The sequence below is a fragment of the Patiria miniata genome, unplaced genomic scaffold, assembly GCF_015706575.1.
Source record: "Patiria miniata isolate m_02_andy unplaced genomic scaffold, ASM1570657v1 HiC_scaffold_6, whole genome shotgun sequence".
Lineage (NCBI taxonomy): Eukaryota > Metazoa > Echinodermata > Asteroidea > Valvatida > Asterinidae > Patiria > Patiria miniata.
In genome coordinates, this window is record NW_024037073.1 from 12,891,370 (window position 1) to 12,912,060 (window position 20,691).

At 43.0% G+C, this 20,691-nt stretch overlaps 3 protein-coding genes across 3 annotated transcripts; all 3 read right to left on the bottom strand.

Annotated features, from left to right (window-relative positions):
* Positions 1 to 2,502: 2,502 nt before the first annotated feature.
* On the bottom strand, positions 2,503 to 5,522 carry LOC119743264. Its single transcript, XM_038219666.1, has 2 exons — positions 5,491 to 5,522; positions 2,503 to 3,814 (listed from the first exon to the last, which is right to left on the bottom strand). The coding sequence occupies exons 1-2, from the start codon at positions 5,520 to 5,522 to the stop codon at positions 2,503 to 2,505; spliced, it is 1,344 nt and encodes a 447-aa protein (XP_038075594.1).
* A 506-nt stretch (positions 5,523 to 6,028) lies between these two features.
* On the bottom strand, positions 6,029 to 7,276 carry LOC119743265. Its single transcript, XM_038219667.1, has one exon. It carries the CDS (start codon positions 7,274 to 7,276, stop codon positions 6,029 to 6,031), a length of 1,248 nt encoding a protein of 415 aa, XP_038075595.1.
* A 5,708-nt stretch (positions 7,277 to 12,984) lies between these two features.
* On the bottom strand, positions 12,985 to 20,690 carry LOC119743266. The gene is made up of 2 exons (XM_038219668.1): positions 20,659 to 20,690; positions 12,985 to 14,299 (listed from the first exon to the last, which is right to left on the bottom strand). Exons 1-2 carry the CDS (start codon positions 20,688 to 20,690, stop codon positions 12,985 to 12,987), a joined length of 1,347 nt encoding a protein of 448 aa, XP_038075596.1.
* Position 20,691: the final 1 nt, after the last annotated feature.

A 20,691-nucleotide genomic window follows, 5' to 3' on the forward strand; every position in this document is an offset into this window, starting at 1 on the left:
TCCATTCAAGTGCCTTTTACTAACCAGCATTCCCACCCCCAATATTTTTGATGAGTGCTCATTTTTTTAAACAAGCGCCCTTAAAAAAAGTGCCCTTTAAAAAAACCCAAAAAAAGTGCCCGTTTTTACCAGCGTCCTTTTACGAGTGCCCTTTTTAGAATTTTGCGCGGCAATTGTGCCGCCTTGAAAATCGCCATCTATTGCCCAATAGTGTGCATGATTGTCCGGTTTGAACAGCGCCCCCATTGGAAGATGGTACCTACCCCCACCCCACCCCACCCACAATTTGATTGTTCGGAGGCCAAGGGTCCGGAGAAAAAAAACCCCGTGTACATTTCAGCACAGATGTGTGAGTGCCTCTTAACGAACTTTTTTACCCCCCCCCCCCCAATAGAAATAACCTTGCTACGCCTCTGTGCACCTACGAACTTTCTTTTCCACATGTCGTGCCGGCGCACACGGCCCGGAAACAGCGGTGTTGCCGGGGGAGGCGAATGGGGGAGGAGTGGGGGGGGGGTGGATGTGTGATGGTGGTGGGGGGGGGGGTAATTTCCGCTAAACCCGTTAACCATGATCACTTATAGGACCAACACATTTTCAGTGGGGAGGGCACTGGGGAAGTGAAGATTTTTCTTCGGGAGGAAGGGGTGCGCTGCACCAACAATGTTTTGGACTTATAGTTATTATGAGAGAAAGAGCAAGGGAAAAGGGGCAGAAGGCCAGGGCTCGGCACCTTGTATCAGCCCCTACCTTTCAGTACTGTAGTTAAATTCAACCACCATTGGTTCCTTTTAATTTAAAGTGTAGATACTAAGCATGGCATGTTTGATAATGTGTTCCAAGCAACCGAAGATAATATGTCAAGTGACTAGGTGTGGGCAGTGTTTATTCTCGGATGCAAACATTCAGGCATCAGATCAATAGTAAACAGCGTATGCGTGTACGTGTTGCACAATCGAGTCGGGAAATTCCCTTGGATATTATTTGCAAAAGTTTTACGTCATCACGCTATCACCCATTTTTCTGATCCATAACACGCAAAAAGTGCATTATTAAATTAAAATCCAACCTGGTTTTCAGTAAATGTGTAAACTTTCAAACATAATATTTATTACTTAGTCCACACAATACTACGAAAATCTGCGGTTTCTAGGGTATAAAATAGAACAAAATACACAGTTTGATGTTTTGATGGTTCCAAACTGACTGTCTGTTTGCCTAGTCGTTTCCGCGATTATCATCCAATATATGGTGATCATTTCTTAGATATTGAGGAACAAAGCGACGTTATAACGTTATTTAAAACATTATTATTCTGAACACCACATCATCGAAGAATGAAAAAACACACCTAAAATCTCATTTCTAAAACTAATATGTTGATAACGAAACATTACGGTGTCGCAAGAGGGAAAACGGTGAGCATACAGCTGAGAGTGTTTGCTTTGAATTGCTAGAGTATTATTTTTCTAACACTAGAATGTATATCTATATACAGTAAGAACAGCGGAAACAGTTTGTGTTTTCCACGCGATTATTTACAGTATGCACCGATGTGTGTTTTGGGGCTATATACATGGAATCAAAGGAAAACACTTCTCAAAACAATTTCACGATATTTCTGTCGCAACCCGTACCCGAGGAAACTCCTCCCAATCGGTCTTCTTTCCGTGTGTAATATTCGTGTATGTTATGACAAGTACAGTCTTGCTAATTCAGTTATACGCTACAGTCCCCTACATTATATAACGGCAATAACATGAACACGATGAGGAAACAAATACACTTCATTATTGGTGACAACTTAACAAATATGTATAACATTATGTACATGTAGCTGCCCAGGGTTCAAAAATTACAAACCTCTCCAAGAGCTAAACCTACGCATTTTCTTTGTGAAAAGTGAAGGGTTGATGACAGTCTACGTTGCAGTATACACACGATTAACAGTCTCAAACTTAAAAATATTTGAACTTCCAGAATGTAAATACCGCCACAAATCTCAAGACTTACCACGAAAAACTTCAACTTAACAGTTCACAAAGCTATACTTTCGACTTAACCAAAGAAGTTACATTATGATTTAATGAGTTCTTGGTTAAACATTTTCAGTTACAAACAGAAGACAGTATCACTATACAAATAGCGCATAAGGTAACCTAAATGTTGTATTATACATCGTTTGGTTGCAAATTTGTGCCAGTCAGTCTCATGAAGAATTTTATTTTAAACGAAAAACGAAGATGCACATTTGTAAAAACATGTATACCGTGGTTTTTCCCCTTTTCTTGAAAGCTACAAAATAATGTACAAGCTAGAGCGTGGAGAACTATCTTCCTTTCTCCCTAGGGATTTTACTCCACTGAACTTAGTCCCATGTATAAAGTTAAACTGTATCATAATATTGCTGTACGTTGATTCAAGATTTCAGAATAATAATTGTTTCCTGTGAAACATCCCCCTACAGTTCCTGGATAAGCCACTGGTCTCTGGTCATCTCTACTAATCGTCTCCCAGACGATGGTGATCTTCGCAATCGGCTAGAAGTCTCCTGCATTCTCCCCGCATGAAACCCGATTTCTTTTCACACCTAATTCCCAGTTCGAATGACTTCCTTGCTTCTTTATGCTCGCCGAGTAAGCACAGACATCGTCCGCGGACATTGTGGAGTTGGTCCAGTTTGTTGCCTCTCTTACAGTTCTCTGACATGGTGCAGATGTGCAGAGCCTTTGTGAGGTACTCCCGTCTTGTTACTGAGTCGATGGTGATCTTAGCCATTTGTAGGTACACATCAGCCAGCATCGCATAATCCAATGGCGATTCGTGCTTCGTAAGGATGTACTCCAAGTCGTCTTTGGCTTGATCAAGGTATCTCCGGTCGGGAGTATCTGCGCTGACGGCACGTTTGTGTTGCTCGAGGCAGAGTTCAGCCCTGCTTGAGTACGCGAAGAAATTCTCTTTGGTGCTTGGTAGAAGAATGGACTTCTTGTATAGCCTCAGTGCTTCTTCCACATCACCGGCCTTGCCACGAAAACGAGCAAGATAATTGAGAACCTGCGGGGAATCTGGTGCTATTTCCCTCGCCTTGCGTACGCATCTTTCCGGGTCGTCGATAAATTCCGCCAAAGATTCTGGTACGTCTCCTATCCGCACATCCCATTTTGATGCCCAGCGAAAGATGAAACCAATCCGAACCCAGGCCGAGCTTTTCATGTTGATATCCGTAGATGGATTTTCCGCTATGATCCAAAAGCTCCAGACTGCATTCTCCAAAGCTTGATAGGCCTCGTCGTGTGTCTCACTTGTCTTCATTGTTTTCTGTAACATCTCGTAGCTGGCTTCTCCAGCCAGATACTTCCAATCATTGCTCTCGTCTAGATCGACGAGGTGACCCGCCAGCTCCATCGCCTGATTGCAAAGCTCGAGCGCTCTGCTGGATCGCTCGTAATCCATAGAATCGTTGTTCTTTTCGTCAATGAGGGCAAAGGCTTGTTCGGCGTATCTCCTGGCTTGTGCCCTCTTCCCTTCTTGTGAAGATAAATCAGGCTCGTCAGGAGCAGCCGCGGGAATTCCACCTCTGGACGTAGACATCACAAAATGACGGTTGGCCATGGCGTTCAGGTTGTCTGGGTCTTCTCCCGGAGAGAGGATGTGATTGAAGTAATTCAAGGCGCCCTGACGGTCGTTTTGTTGCCTGTAAGCGAGCACACCTAGAAGGTTACGAATGGCGTGACGTTCCGCTTTATTCTTCTTCTCCTCCAAGTAGGCCAAGAGATGACCACGTTTGAAGTCGGCGGTATTATCAGTGAGTCGACTTCGGTTACAAAGCAAAGACAGATGGAAATGTCCAGCAGGCGTAGCCAAAATGCGCCGGGATGCCCTGAGAAGAAAAATGTTTTAAAGTCATAGATTATTCTGGTTAATACTGCCTAGGCCTACATCAGGCAGGGTTGGTGATTTTTTTTAAATTTTTTAAAATAGAAAAAAAATAGGATTTATTTGAATTAAAGCAGATTTTTTTAAAATTTAAATAAGATTTTTAAAAATCTTTTTAACTTTCAAAACATTGATGTCTAAAAATGTGTCTAAATCTCCCAATGCACCCTTACACCTACAACTAAGGAGTTAACAGGCTCCTATAATACCCATCACCCACAAAACTCCATAAATTAATTAATGTTTTTGGGAAAAAATGTATGGAATCACGAGTAAACACACCAAAATAAACACACTCAAAACCCCCGGTTTCACTGTTGCACCAAAATAATATCCAACTGCGAACTTGAACGTCAAATTGTGAACGAACTTTATTGCCAATTAAAACGATTTCTCATTCAAACACTTACATGTTTGGTTTTGTTTTCATGCAACTGCGTGCCAGCTCATCCAAGCCAAATCAATGTGCAGCAACTGACAGCACATTTTGCCACAGCTAAATAATGACAAGGAAACCAGACGTGGGCTAGTTTGCCGTTGTCTAGCAACCAGACAACATTTCTCATTCGTGAATGGGGCTTCCCCTCATCGATTTCACTATTCTCTGTTCTTTGAAAAAGTGTCAGTAACATGCCCTATAGAGAAACGTTTTAGCAATAGGGCCATCGCAGATTAATACTTTGAACAAATATATGCATATATTAGCATATAGAATAACAAGCAATTTTCAAAATGTTCAAAATGGCTGCCATTGCTTGCTATCCTACCTTTATTTGTTTTTAAGGACAAACCAGCGATCACCCTATAGCCAAATATCTTTCTCATGACATGCTCCGACTGTATGCCAAATTCCATGCTTTTATCATCAACTTAACATTCCCGATCAACAATCTACCGTACTATGGTTAACTGAGCGCGCGTGAGTACTATACTATGCTATTTTTAGGATCGTATCGAGAGAGTGACCTGTCACGTGCGAGGGATCAACCAATAATAGGGAAATAGGGGTCCGATTTTCATAGGAGTCGGATTTTCATGTGACACCGTTGTGTCGTGGCCTGTATTCCGGGAGGAGTCTTTTGGCTGAGAACAAAGCTTCGGATGCAGCAAAACAGTGAGGTCAGAAACTGTCAAGACGTTTGTTTTGTATAATACCCCTTTCCAATTTAAAAAGACAACAGGAATATGATGTAAAGTCATCAATGCTGATGAGGAATAGTATAAAATATTGACTGCTTAACTCGTGGTATATTTCCTCTTTTTTTTTTTAACTAAACTCCCTCTGTGATCGTATTCCCTCGGCTTTGCCTCAGCAAATATGAATTTATATACAATCATCACATACCTTGTTTACCTTGTCTATGCAGCTATTTTCTCTGGACAATGCGCACTTCAATTTTAATCAAAACTTAGTCGAACAAAGGCATCAACTCCAGTGGGATTCTCATGAACGAAAAACATGCGAAGACACATCATAATATTGCTGTACGTTGACTTTTGATTCAAGATTTCAGAATAATTATTGTTTCCTGTGAAACATCCCCCTATTTATACAGTCCCTGGATAAGCCAGTGGTCTCTGGTCATCTCTAGCAGTCGTCTCCCAAACGATGGTGATCTTTGCAATCAGCTAGAAGGCTCCTGCATTCTCCCCTCTTGTAGCCCAATTTCTTTTCGCATCTCATTCCTAGTTTGAATGACTCCCTTGCTCTTGTATGTTGGCCGAGTAAGCACTGACATCGCCCGCGGACCTTGTGGAGTTTGTCCCCTGCGTTGCCTCTCTGACAGTTGTCTGACATGAAGCAGTTGTGCAGAGCCTTGATGAGGAACTCCCGTCTTGTTACTGAGTCGATGGTGATCTTAGCCATTTGTAGGTCCACATCAGCCAGCAACGCATAATCCAATGGCGATTCGTGCTTCGTAAGGATGTACTAGGGATTTTACTCCACTGAACGTCAACTGCAGTCCATAAGTAAAACTTATCATAATATTGCTGTACGTGGACTTTTGATTTAAGATTTCAGAATAATTATTGTGTCTGTGAAACATCCCCCTACAGTATACCTGGATAAACCACTGGTCTCTGGTCATCTCTAGCAGTTGTCTCCCAAACGATGTTGATCTTCGCAATCGGCTAGAAGGCTTCCGCATTCTCCCCACTTGTAGCCCGATTTCTTTTCGCATCTCATTCCCAGTCGGAATGACACCCTTGCTCTTCTATGCTGGCCGAGTAAGCACTGACATCGTCCGCGGACATTGTAAAGTTGGAACGGTTCGTTGCCTCTCTGGCAGTTCTCTGAAATGAAACAGTTGTGCAGAGCCTTGATGAGGAACTCCCGTCTTGTTGCTGAGTCGATGGTGATCTTAGCCATTTGAAGGTACACATCAGCCAGCATCGCATAATCCCGCGGCGATTCGTGCTTCGTAAGGACGTACTCCAAGTCGTCTTTGGCTTGATCAAGGTATCTCCGATAGGGAGCACTTGCGCTGACGGCACGTTTGTGTTGCTCGAGGCAGAATTTGGCCCTGCCGGAGTACGCGAGGAAATTCTCTTTGGTGCTTTGTAGAAGGATGGACTCCTCGTATAGCCTCAGAGCTTCTTCCACATCACCAGCTTTGCCACGAAAAAAGGCAAGATAATTGAGAACCCGAGGAGAATCTGGTGCTATTTCCCTCGCCTTGCGCACGCATCTTTCCGGGTCATCGATAAATTCCTCCAGAGATTCTGGTACTTCTCCTATCTGCACATCCCATTCCGATGCCCTGCGGAAGATGACACCGATCCGAACCCAGGCAAAGCCTTTCATGTAGATATCCGCAGATGGATTTTCGGCTATGATCCAAAAGCTCCAGACTGCATTCTCCAAAGCTTGATAGGCCTCGTCGTGTGTCTCTATTTTGCTCATTGTTTTCTTTAAAATCTCGTCGCTGGCTTTTCCAGCCAGGTACTTCCAATTATTGCTCTCGTCTAGATCGACGAGGTGACCCGCCAGCTCCATCGCCTGATTGCAAAGCTCGAGCGCTCTGCTGGATCGCTCATAATAGATAGCATCGTTGTTCTTTTCGTCAATGAGGGCAAAGGCTTGTTCAGCGTATCTCCTGGCTTGTGCCCTCTTCCCTTCTTCTGTAGATAAATCAAGCTCGTCAGGAGCAGCCGCGGGAATTCCACCTTTGGAGGTAGACATCACAAAAGGACGGTTGGCCATGGCGTTCAGGTTGTCTGGGTCTTCTCCCGGAGAAAGGATGTGATTGAAGTAATCCAAGGCGCCCTGACGGTCGTTTTCTTGCCTGTAAGCGAGCACGCCTAGAAGGTTACGAATGGCGTGACGTACCGCTTTCATCCTCTTCTCCTCCAAGTAGGCCAAGAGATGATCATCAAGCCAGCAGATAAAGGTTCAGCTGTGGTCATCATGGATCGTCAGCAGTACATTGATGAGGCCCATCGCCAGTTGGATAATCGCACTAACTATACCCGCCTTGACTCTGACCCCACAGGCACTTTCTGTCGAGATATACAACAGGTACTTGACGATATGCGATCACGTGACCAGTTGTCCAAGAAAGCTCACAAATTTCTTTCTCCCTGTGATTGTAGGACTGCCAGATTTTACCTTCTACCCAAGATTCACAAGGCTGGCAACCCCGGTAGACCCATCATCTCCGGTAATGGCTCACCCACGGAACGCATCTCCCTGTTCATTGACAGTTTTCTCAAACCCCTTGTCCCACAGATTTCGTCATACATTCACGACACCCCAGACTTCCTACGCAAGCTTGAAGGAATCAAGGACCAGATTCCCAGCACAGCCATCATTGGGACTTTCCACGTCTCATCTCTGTACACCAACATCCCACATGAGGAGGGTGTTCGTGCTTGCTCCTTGGCTCTGGCCAAGGCAGGACACATGACTCCTCCCATCAGTGATGTTGGCACCCTCATGAGACTTATACTAACGAAGAACAATTTTTCCTTCCTTGGTGAACACTATCTACAGGTACACGGCACTGCAATGGGCACTCGCATGGCCCCGTCGATGGCTTGCCTCTTCATGGGCGACCTCGAAGAACGCATTCTTGCCTCGGCCCCATGTCGCCCTTGGATCTGGTGGAGATATATTGATGATGTTTTTTTCATCTGGACCAGTGATGAGGACAGTCTCTTGACCTTCACTAACCACATCAATTCCTTCCACAGAACCATCAAATTCACATCGGAGTTCTCGGCTCACCAAACCCACTTTCTGGATGTCACCGTCCGCAAGCAAGGCAACTCACTAACCACTGACCTGTATTCCAAACCCACAGACACCCACGTACCTCCACTCCTCCAGCTGTCACCCCAGGCACTGCAAAACTGGCATAGCGTTTAGCCAGGCACTCAGACTCAGAAGAATTTGTTCTAATGATTCCGATTTCTCCCGCCATACACAGATACTGAGGAACAACTTGGTGGCCAGGGGTCACAGCTCTCGCCAAGTTCATCGTGCCATTGCCAGAGCTAAAGCTATCCCCAGAAATCTAGCTCTCACGGGAAAGGCCCCTGATGCCATGGCCAAACCCATGATTCCCTTGGTTACCACGTTTCACCCCAATCTCCCTCCCCTTCGCAAAATCACTAATGACAATCATCATATCCTCCTTACTTCAGATCGCCTTGCCCGCGCCATCCCCAACGGCCCCACATTGGCTTACAGGCGTCCTCGAAATCTACGGGACTTGATTGTTCGAGCTGAAGTCCCTTCCTTAGATGCATCCCCTCCCACCCAGCATGGTACTTTCAAGTGCAGTTCCAGATGTGTTGTCTGCCAGATTCATATCCAGGAGTCTGACTCCTTTTCTGGCCACTCTTCTGTCACTACCCACAGAACCATTGGTAACATCACTTGTAACACCTCTAATGTCATATATCTCATTTCTTGCAGGGTCTGTGGTGTGCAGTATGTAGGTGAGACTAAGAATACGCTCAAGAAGCGTTTCTATGCCCACCGGTCAACGGTCAACACCAAGAAACTAGACACCCCTGTTGGTCATCACTTCAACCTGCCTAACCACTCCATTTCTGATATGATTTTGCAGGGCATTGAATCTCTTGGCCATCGCAAGGACTCAGTTCGCCTCAGCAGAGTGAAAGTGTGGATGAATCGTCTTCGTACTATTCAACCACATGGTCTCAACATCCAACTTGGAAATGACTAATCCTTCTCTTCCTCCGTTGTCTTCTGTTACAGATAATCCACCTGGTCTTCCTTGTTTGTGTTTACCCATCTTCCCCCATCTTTCATCCCTTTCCACCTCCATACTGTCCCCCCCCCCCCGCATCATCCCTTCACTCTCACACTCTTTTGTCCGCTCCCACTCCCTGTGACCTTTGATCCTTCCCCTTTCTGGTCCCTCCCCTGTTTACACAAGACCCCTTGTGGTTTGCCCTCTCCCTTTGTTTCTTTGTTCTCTCATCCACCCTCCCCTGCATCTTTCCACACCTTTCACACCTAATCCTCCTTTTGTGTTTCTTCTTTCAGCCCTGCATGTTTGTGTGCACCCCCATGTTAATGTATGTACCTCTGTCATTTCTGTTTTAGCCTCTGAAGAAGAACTTGCTAAGTTCGCAACGTCAGGCCACATTAATTTTAAGATTTAAATAAATACACTCAAATAACTAAATCTAACTATAATTTTTTAGACCATTGGATGAATACATTCACATTAAGTGAATCTCACAGACCACGGTTTCATTGTTACACCAAATATTCAACGACGACTTGAACACCAAATTGTGAATTATATATGAACGAACTTGCCAATTGCAAACGATTTCTCATGCGTATTATACACTTACATCTTTGGTGTTTTTTTCATGCAACTGCCTATAAGCTCATCCAAGCCAAATCAATGTGCAACAACTGACAGCACATTGCATCTGCCACAGCTTATTATTCAATAACAAGCAAGGTTAATACACTAGGAATAGTTTGCCATTGAACAGCAACCAGAAAACATTTCTCATTTGGGTATGGGACTTCCCATCATCGATTTTACACCCTGCTCGTTGAAAATGTGTCAGCATGGATTTCATCATTCTCAGCTTGTTGAAAATGTGTCAGTATTTATATTTTAATATTCACGTTGCTCGGATGTTCAGTGTGATCTTAGGCAAGTCACTGACTTTGAGCCAAACTCCCAGAAATCACTTCAAAGAAAGAACAGACCACCCTTGACCCGTGTATAACAAACTGACAACAAATTCTTTGGGGGCACAATGTTTCACAATGTTTCAACATCAAGTGTAACTTCTGCTGCACAACCTCACAGAAACTCGTTTTTTTCTTCTCGGGTTACTAAACGTCTTTCCAAGACAGAATCTTAAATCTTAGAACCCTTGGTTCCAGCCTTCGTTGTTGTTGTTAATAATAATAATAATAAATGTACCTTGTTTAGCATGTCTATACACCTATTTTCTCTGGAAAACGCACATTTTTAGGGCTCAATTTCAAACGAAACTTAGTTAAAGACACAAATTGACTCCAGTGGGACTTGAGCCTAGAACCTCGGGAACAAGATATTGGAAATTTACCAACAGAACTTCCAGCTATTATAAAGGCAAGCGCTCAATACATCGTGGAAGACTGCTGATATAGGACAAGCTAGATAGCCCATTTTGGTAGAGCACATGGTGTATTATCAAGACTATCAAGTGAGGGCGTTTAAAGGCTGTTCCAAGAAAATTTCTCAGTTAATGCTAATATTTTGTTTCTATCCACTCCAGGGTTCAATCTGTGATGACTGCCTAACACTGAGCTGCTGTTGTCCATTTGCCCTGTGCCAAATGGCCCGAGAGCTGGACAACGCACAAATTGGACACGTCTCGATAGTACCATTGGTCCGAGTTGGTCCGAAGTCCCATTGGTCCGAAGTCCCATTGGTCCGAGTTGGTCTGAAGTCCCATTGGTCCGAAGTCCCATTGGTCCGAAACATAATACTGTGTAGTTCCACTTGTTCAGGTTGAGTGACCCTAACCCTAACCCTATGGGGCGTCGGACCAATGGGGCGTCAGACCAATGCAAGGGCGGATCCAGAACAAATTTTTTGGGGGGGGGGCCAAAAAAATTTTGGTCCCCCCAAAAAGTGGGTCTAGATCCTCTGTGGTTCGATTTGAGGCAATTTCTGACCACTTTAACAAATGTTTTTTTGAGGAAAAGATGGTGGTGTACTCATTACCTGCCTTTATTGCGATGTCACATAAAAAAAAAAAAAATTGGTTTCGTTTTTTTTTTTTTTGGGGGGGGGGGGCATGGCCCCCCTTGGCCCCCCCCCCCTGGATCCGCCCTTGGACCAATGGGGCGTCGGACCAATGGGACGTCGGACCAATGGGCCGTCGGACCAATGGGACGTCGGACTATAGAGACGTCCCTGTTTTACAACAGGATGAAATAATTTCAGATTACAAAATGTATACACCACTAGAAATAAAAGCAATTCAGTCGGTCATATTTAATTTGAAGATGATATATATTTCTTTTACTTCAAAATCGACAAGACAGGTCCTTGACATGCTGTCATGTAGAACCGGAAAGCTCCATGATACCGCACATAGACAAATATCAAATCAGCACTGGAAGTGGGGGTTGGTGCTCTTTTGTGTGAGGATTAAAAACGAAAATGACAATGTCCACCTACAATCTAAAGTGAATGAGAGCATTATGATTGGCTGCTAATTTGAAAATGGTGACAACTTTCACCGATGCAAATACAAAGCCTAAATTAGATGGTTCATACCTTTAAGATATGAACCATCTTATTTAGGCTAGTGAATAACGGAATTTCCAATAAAGCACAATTGTTCGAAAGTTGGGATTATCCATCAAATGTGTGTTATATATTACATGTATGTTCATATTTCCCAACACAAATTATATGTACATAGTCCAGTGAGCAATATATTACAAGATTGCTAGAAATGTACTGTGTGAAATTTTGTACAGCAAAAACCTCACATTTTTTATGATGCAAATCAAGGGAAATCGATATATACAAACAGCTGTTTACACTATTGTATTTCAATATAAAACAGTTGGTAGTTAGTACACATTGGTAAGGACGTATACATTCAGGGACACAATAAAGCATATTGTATGTAAATTACTCTCAGTATGTACACAATACACCCACAGTATATAATATGCAACACTGCCAACACTGGATATAATATGAATCCACACTTGCACGAAGAGAAAATAGACTGGAAAGAATTGAAATTTTAACATTTCTTTTTTTTTCTGGATAATATGTATATTGGGCACTTTTTACACACTGAAACGTACTTTGGAACTGTCAGCCTACCTATTGGCTGAAAGTGATTTTTAAATTGTGTTGTGGCCAGTGTTCCGGGAGGAGTCTTTTTGGCTGAGAACAAAGCTTCGGATGCAGCAAAACAGTGAGGTCAGAAACTGTCAAGACGTTTGTTTTGTATAATACCCCTTTCCAATTTAAAAAGACAACAGGAATATGATGTAAAGTCATCAATGCTGATGAGGGACAGTATACAATATTGACTGCTTAACTCGTGGTGTATTTTTTTTCAACTAAACTCCCTCAGTGATCGTATTCCCTCGGCTTCGCCTCAGCAAATATGAATTTATATACAATCATCACATCCCTTGTTTACCATGTCTATGCAGCTATTTTCTCTGGAAAATGCGCGCTTCAATTTTAATCAAAACTTAGTCGAACAAAGGCGTCAACTCAAGTGGGATTCTCATGGACAATAAAAGGGGAAGACGCACATGTACATTTGTAAATACATGAATACCGTGTTTTGTTTTCTTGAAGGCTACAAAATAATGTACATACAAGCTGAAGCGTGGAGAACTATCTTCCTTTCTCCTTGGGGATTTTACTATACGGGACGTCAACTGCAGTCCAGAAGTAAAACTTGATCATAATATTGTTGTACGTGGACTTTTGATTCAACATTTCAGAATAATTATTGTTTCCTGTGAAACATCCCCCTATTTATACAGTCCCTGGATAAGCCACTGGTCTCTAGTCATCTCTAACAGTCGTCTCCCAGACGATGGTGATCTTCGCAATCGGCTAGAAGGCTTCCGCATTCTCCCCACTTGTAGCCCAATTTCTTTTCCCATCTCATTCCCAGTTTGAATGACTCCCTTGCTCTTCTATGCTGGCCGAGTAAGCACTGACATCGTCCGCGGACATTGTAAAGTTGGTCCCGTTCGTTGCCTCTCTGGCAGTTCTCTGAAACGAAACACTTGTGCAGAGCCTTTGTGAGGTACTCTTGTCTTGTTACTGAGTCGATGGTGATCTTAGCCATTTGTAGGTACACATCAGCCAGCATCGCATAAACCCATGGCGATTCGTGCTTCGTAAGGATGTACTCCAAGTCGTCTTTGGCTTGATCAAGGTATCTCCGATCGGGAGTATCTGCGCTGACGGCACGTTTGTGTTGCTCGAGGCAGAGTTCGGCCCTGCTTGAGTACGCGAAGAAATTCTCGTTGGTGCTTGGCAGACGGATGGACTCCTCGTATAGCCTCAGAGCTTCTTCAATATCACCAGCTTTGCCACGAAAACGGGCAAGATAATTGAGAACATGAGGGGAATCTGGTGCTATGTCCCTCGCCTTGCGCACGCAACGTTCCGGGTCATCGATAAATTCCGCCAAAGATTCTGGTACGTCTCCTATCTGCACATCCCATTCCGATGTCCTGCGGAAAATGACACCAATACGAACCCAGGCAGATCCTTTCATGTTGACATCCGCAGATGGATTTTCGGCTATGGTCCAAAAGCTCCAGACTGCATTCTCCAAGGCTTGACTGGCCTCGTCGTGTGTCTCTATTTTTCTCATTGTTTTCTGTAACATCTCGTAGCTGGCTTCTCCAGACAGGTACTTCCAATCATTGCTCTCGTCTAGATCGACGAGGTGACCCGCTAGCTCCATTGCCTGATTGCAAAGTTCGAGCGCTTTGCTGGATCGCTCATAATAGATAGCATCGTTGTAATTTTCGTCAATGAGGGCAAAGGCTTGTTCGGCGTATCTCCTGGCTTGTGCCCTCTTCCCTTCTTCTGTAGATAAATCAGGCTCGTCAGGAGCAGCCGCAGGAATTCCACCTCTGGACGTAGACATCACAAAATGACGGTTGGCCATGGCGTTCAGGTTGTCTGGGTCTTCTCCCGGAGAGAGGATGTGATTGAAGTAATCCAAGGCGCCCTGACGGTCGTTTTCTTGCCTGTAAGCGAGCACACCTAGAAGGTTACGAATGGCGTGACGTTCCGCTTTATTCTTCTTCTCCTCCAAGTAGGCCAAGAGATGACCACGTTTGAAGTCGGCGGTAGTATCAGTGAGTCGACTTCGGTTACAAAGCAAAAACAGATGGAAATGTCCAGCAGGCGTAGCCAAAATGCGCCGCGATGCCCTAAGAAGAAAAAGGTTTTAAAAGTCATAGATGAATTCTGGTTTATACTGCCTATTTTGCAGGAAACTGACATTTCCAGTTATACTTAAAGTCAACTCAAACGTTATTCGCGAAATTCTAAATCTTCATTTCGTATTTAATTAAATACACTCAAGTAACTTAATCTGACTATATATAGACCATTGGGTTAATACATTCATATTGTTAAGTGAATCTCACAGACCACGGTTTCATTGTAACACCAAATATCCAACTGCGAACTTGAATACCGAATTGTGAACGAACTTGACAATATTCAGACGATTTCTCATGCATACTATACACTTACATCTTTAGTTCTTTTTAAGCAACTGCGTAAAAGCTCATCCAAACCAAATCAATGTGCAACAACTGACAGCACATTGCATCTGCTACAGCTTATAATTGACAAGCAAGGAAAACAGACATGGGCTAGTTTGCCATTGTCTAGCAACCAGACGACATTTCTCATTCGGGTATGGGTCTTCCCCTCATCGATTTCATCATTCTGTGCTCGTTGAAAATGTGTCAATATTTATATTCACGTTGCTCGAATGTTCCGTACAATGTTGTAGTCAGTACTTTTTTCGAGTACCCGAGTACTGCCGAGTACTTAGGTTACCGAGTACAAGTACTTGTACTTCCGAGTACAAGTACATGTCTCCGTGTACGAGTACCTTTACTTCCGAGTACGAGTACTTGTATTCCGAGTACAAGTACTTCTATTTCCGAATACGGCCATTCGGCAAATGGTTCATTGTGCGCAATTTGCCCTGCTGCACCCGATTTCACGAAACTTATCGCATCGTATCCCTACGATGCGGCGCAGCTGCGACGCGTCCTGCGATCCATTTCACAAAACACGTCGTAAGTGCAAGGCGTCGTATGTATTTATAGCACAACTCGGTGACTGTTTTATGTATTAAGTCGGCGTACAGTAAATAGTCGTCTGGTATTCAACAAAGAGTCGTCGGGTCTCCGCTCGACATTTGTTAAAACGTAGGACAAAAGGGCGGCCGTGCGATGCAATTTTAAAGTAAAACGAGCTCTCAGTGGACTTTGTAGCTACTTTGAAATTTCAACTGCAATATTCCAGGCTTATTCATAATTATTCAATAAATTTTCTATTTACAACTTTACACACATGGCCTCGGTATTATAATCTCATTTTTGTAATGTTTATGGAACTAAACTGGTTGAAAACGGATTCTTCTTATTTTGCGACGACCACTAGACACGTCGTAACTTGCGACGTGTTTTAAGCCGTTGTCAAGGAACTTACGAAGCGTTCAACACATCGTAACTTTCGTGAAATGGATTATACGACGCGTCGCGAGTTGCGACGTGTTACACGTCCTTACTCGAGTTGCGACGCATCGCAGCGCTTCGTGAAATTGGGTGCAGGCGTGATCGATATGGACCGACTCACGGCTAGCTGTTAAGTGTGTTTGTCCAGTCGTACACGGAGAAAAATCAGGAAACTTCAATTTCTCTGCAAGCCAATCAACACTTTTCCAAATGAAAGTATCGATAATAAATTAAGGCCGAGGTAAGTCAGTCTATACCATTTTTTTCACCCCGAGTACCAGTATTCAAGTATGACTACTTTGATGATCGAGTACTAACTTGACATGTCGAGTACGAGCACTTTGCTGCCCGAGTACGAGTGCCGTCATTTGGAGTACGAGTACTTTGACATTCGAGTACGAGTACGAGTACTCGTTAAAAAAGTACTCGAGTAGTACTTGAGTATGAGTACCGAGTACGAGTACTGCAACACTGGTTCCGTATGATTTGAGGCAAGGCACTGACTGTGAGCCAAATTTCAGTGCCTTTAAGTTAGGTGGGCTCCCAGAAATGAACTTCGAAGAAAGAACAAACCAGCCTTGTACATGTATAATAAACTGACAACAAATTCTTGGGGGCACAATGTTTCACTATGTTTCAACATCAAATGTAAATTCTCACAGAAACTGTTGATTTTTTTATGAACGGAAGGAGTTAGAACTCTAGTACTTCAAAGTGTTATCAATATAGAAAGCACCTGGCGGCCAGCTTGCTTAGCTGCTCACTACGGTGATCAGGGGCGGATCCAGGATTTTTTGAAGGGGGGGGTTCATCAATCTAAAAAATCTGAAATGTAGACAGGTTTTTTCCCCATAATTTCAATGGGGGCGCTGTTCAAATCCGACGATCATTAACACTATTTTACAGAATAGTGTACTAATACCCCCAACCAAGCTGGCTCTGTCCGTATTTTGTGCACAGTCGGACATTATTACCAGGTATCTTTTTTTTTTTGAGGGGGGGGGGGGGAGGAATGTCAGAGGGGAAGGGGGGGGTCGCATTATTTTTTTTTATTAATTTCTATGAAAGAAAACTTGGAAAGAGCTGTTTTTTTAGTAACCCCCCCCCCCACCCCCTGGATCCGCGCCTGGATAATAGAGATCCGTGCTCACTAATGCTAGAAGAAAGAGTTTGCATTGCTTTGTGGATAGCACCATGTTAATACGCATGCGCAGTTGTCATACATCGCCAAAAAGGAATGATTTTGAAAGTGTTTGTTTGGAGTTGGCTGATACTGGCTAACAATGTGGTCAACATCACTGAAACAACAAAATGCTCTGTACCTTCAGTATGAAAACTTATGAAATTTCCCAAAATATCACATTTCATAAATGATGTTTTGTCAATAAAAATTTCCGAAAAGACATGACAAATCATCAGAAAAAAATCTCAATTTATCTTCAAATCACATAAACAGATAGCACTTTCAAGGACCAACAACAGCACATCGAAAACTTGAATTCATAACTCGCATCTAACAATTTTTTTTTCTTCAATGAAATTATATATTACATTAAAGCCTGACTATTTTGCAATCCACTCCTTTTCATACCATTCTATTTGGGTCCCTAGATCCATAAATACAATCAATTCAGTGGGATGGAAGGGTGTCAATTTTACTTAGGTTACTGCTGAATCTGGGTTATGCTTTGAATAAGGGAATAAATGTGTGCTCCGGAGGTTTTTATCACTCTGTTTAATACCACTTAGAGTCTGGGTGCTGATAATTACCCGAGCCGGAGGCGAGGGTAATTATCAGCACCCAGACTCTAAGTGGTATTAAACAGAGTGATAAATACCGACGGAGTACATATTTATTCCCATTCATAAATACCTTTTCGGTAAAAAAAAATCATATAATTCGTTCAAAACATCCCGATTTTGTTCAACAAATTCACTTTATGCTTTTTGAATCATCCCTCCTGCAAAATAATGGAGTGTTCAGCTGGCGAGTAAGATGAAAACAACCCTTTTATGGAGATTGACGCGCGCGTATCATGTTCTATGCGATGTCGCGCAGAACGCACCTGGCGCGTTGCGTTTGAATTTAGAACTATAAAATTCTAACTCCCTGGTAATGTTGCGCATGCCTACGTGAGGACTGTGAACGTTCAACCAATTAAACGATAAGAGGCACTGGATTTTATTGTGACACTGGAAAAGTGTTTAAGACCAGCTAGCCATGTCTTTATCATCCGTTTAATACCGGCCACGTGACGGGCTCTCGACCAATAGGAATGGCTAAACTGTCTGAGGTATTTATGAATATGCATTTAATAGGCATTGGAGTTTGTCACATCAAAAGTGGGAGTGGCCAAAGTAACATTTATACCCTTTCACTTCATTGATTGTATTTCTGGATCTAGGAACCATTTAAACCCCCCCCCCCCATTTGTAAAGACTGCCCTTTTCCATTCAAGTGCCATTTACTAACTAGCATTCCCCACCCCCAATAATTTTGATGAGTGCTCATTTTTTTAAACAAGCGCCCTTTAAAAAAAGTGCCCTTTAAAAAAACACAAAAAAGTGCCCGTTTTTACCAGCGTCCTTTTACGAGTGCCCTTTTTAGAATTTCGCGCGGCAATTGTGCCGCCTTGAAAATTGCCATCTATTGCCCAATATAAGTGTGCATGATTGTCCGGTTTGAACAGCGCCCCCATTGGAAGATGGTACCTACCCCCCACCCCACCCCACCCACAATTTGATTGTACGGAGGTCAAGTGTCCGGAGAAAAAAAAACCCGTGAACATTTCAGCACGGATGTGTGAGTGCCTCTTAACGAACTTTTTTACCGCCCCCCCCCCCCAATAAAAGTAACCTTGCTACGCCTCTGTGCACCTACGAACTTTCTTTCCCACATGTCGTGCCGGCGCACACGGCCCGGAAACAGCGGTGTTGCCGGGGGAGGCGAATGGGGGAGGAGGTGGGGGGGGGGGGGGGGGGGGTGGGTGTGTGATGGCGGTGGTGGTGGGGGGGGGGGGTAATTTCCGCTAAACCCGTTAACCATGATCACTTATAGGACCAACACATTTTCAGTGGGGAGGGCACTGGGGGAGTGACGATTTTCTTCGGGAGGAAGGGGTGCGCTGCACCATGGAGGAATAAGTGCACCAACAATGTTTTGGACTTATAGTTATTATGAGAGAAAGAGCATGGGAAAAGGGGCAGAAGGCCAGGGCTCGGCACCTTGTATCAGCCCCTACCTTTAAGTACTGTAGTTAGATTCAACCACCATTGGTTCCTTTTAATTTAAAGTGTAGATACTAAGCATGGCATGTTTGCTAATGTGTTCCAAGCAACCGAAGATAATATGTCAAGTGACCAGGTGTGGGCAGTGTTTATTCTCGGATGCAAACATTCAGGCATCAGATCAATAGTAAACAGCGTATGCGTGTACGTGTTGCACAATCGAGTCGGGAAATTCCCTTGGATATTATTTGCAAAAGTTTTACGTCATCACGCTATCACCCATTTTTCTGATCCATCACACGCAAAAAGTGCAATATTAAATCAAAATCCAACCTGGTTTTCAGTAAATGTGTAAACTTTGAAACATAATATTTATTACTTAGTCCACACAATACTACGAAAATCTGCGGTTTCTAGGGTATAAAATAAAACAAAATACACAGTTTGATGTTTTGATGGTTCCAAACTGACTGTCTGTTGGCCTAGTCGTTTCCGCGATTATCATCCAATATATGGTGATCATTTCTTAGATATTGAGGAACAAAGCGACGTTATAACGTTATTTAAAACATTATTATTCTGAACACCACATCATCGAAGAATGAAAAAACACACCTAAAATCTCATTTCTAAAACTAATATGTTGATAACGAAACATTACGGTGTCGCAAGAGGGAAAACGGTGAGCATACAGCTGAGAGTGTTTGCTTTGAATTGCTAGAGTATTATTTTTCTAACACTAGAATGTATATCTATATACAAGAACAGCCGAAACAGTTTGTGTTTTCTACGCGATTATTTACAGTATGCACCGATGTGTGTTTTGGGGCTATATACATGGAATCAAAGGAAAACACTTCTCAAAACAATTTCACGATATTTCTGTCGCAACCCGTACCCGAGGAAACTCCTCCCAATCGGTCTTCTTTCCGTGTGTAATATTCGCGTATGTTATGACAAGTACAGTCTTGCTAATTCAGTTATACGCTACAGTCCCCTACATTATATAACGGCAATAACATGAACACGATGAGGAAACAAATACACTTCATTATTGGTGACAACTTAACAAATATGTATTACATTATGTACATGTAGCTGCCCAGGGTTCAAAAATTACAAACCTCTCCAAGAGCTAAACCTACGCATTTTCTTTGTGAAAAGTGAAGGGTTGATGACAGTCTACGTTGCAGTATACACACGATTAACAGTCTCAAACTTCAAAATATTTGAACTTCCAGAATGTAAATACCGCCACAAATCTCAAGACTTACCACGAAAAACTTCAACTTAACAGTTCACAAAGCTATACTTTCGACTTAACCAATGAAGTTACATTATGATTTAATGAGTTCTTGATTAAACATTTTCAGTTACAAACAGAAGACAGTATCACTATACAAATAGCGCATAAAGTAACCTAAATGTTGTATTATACATCTTTTGGTTGCAAATTTGTGCCAGTCGGTCTCATGAAGAATGTTATTATAAAGGAAAAACGAAGATGCACATTTGTAAATACATGCATACCGTGTTTTTTCCCCTCTTCTTGAAAGCTACAAAATAATGTACAAGCTGGAGGGTGGAGAACTATCTTCCTTTTTCCCTGGGGATTTTACTCCACTGAACGTCAACTGCAGTCCCATGTAAGTAAACCTTTATCATAATATTGCTGTACGTGGACTTTTGATTCAAGATTTCAGAATAATTATTGTTTCCTGTAAAACATCCCCCTGTACAGTACTTGGATAAGCCACTGGTCTCTGGTCATC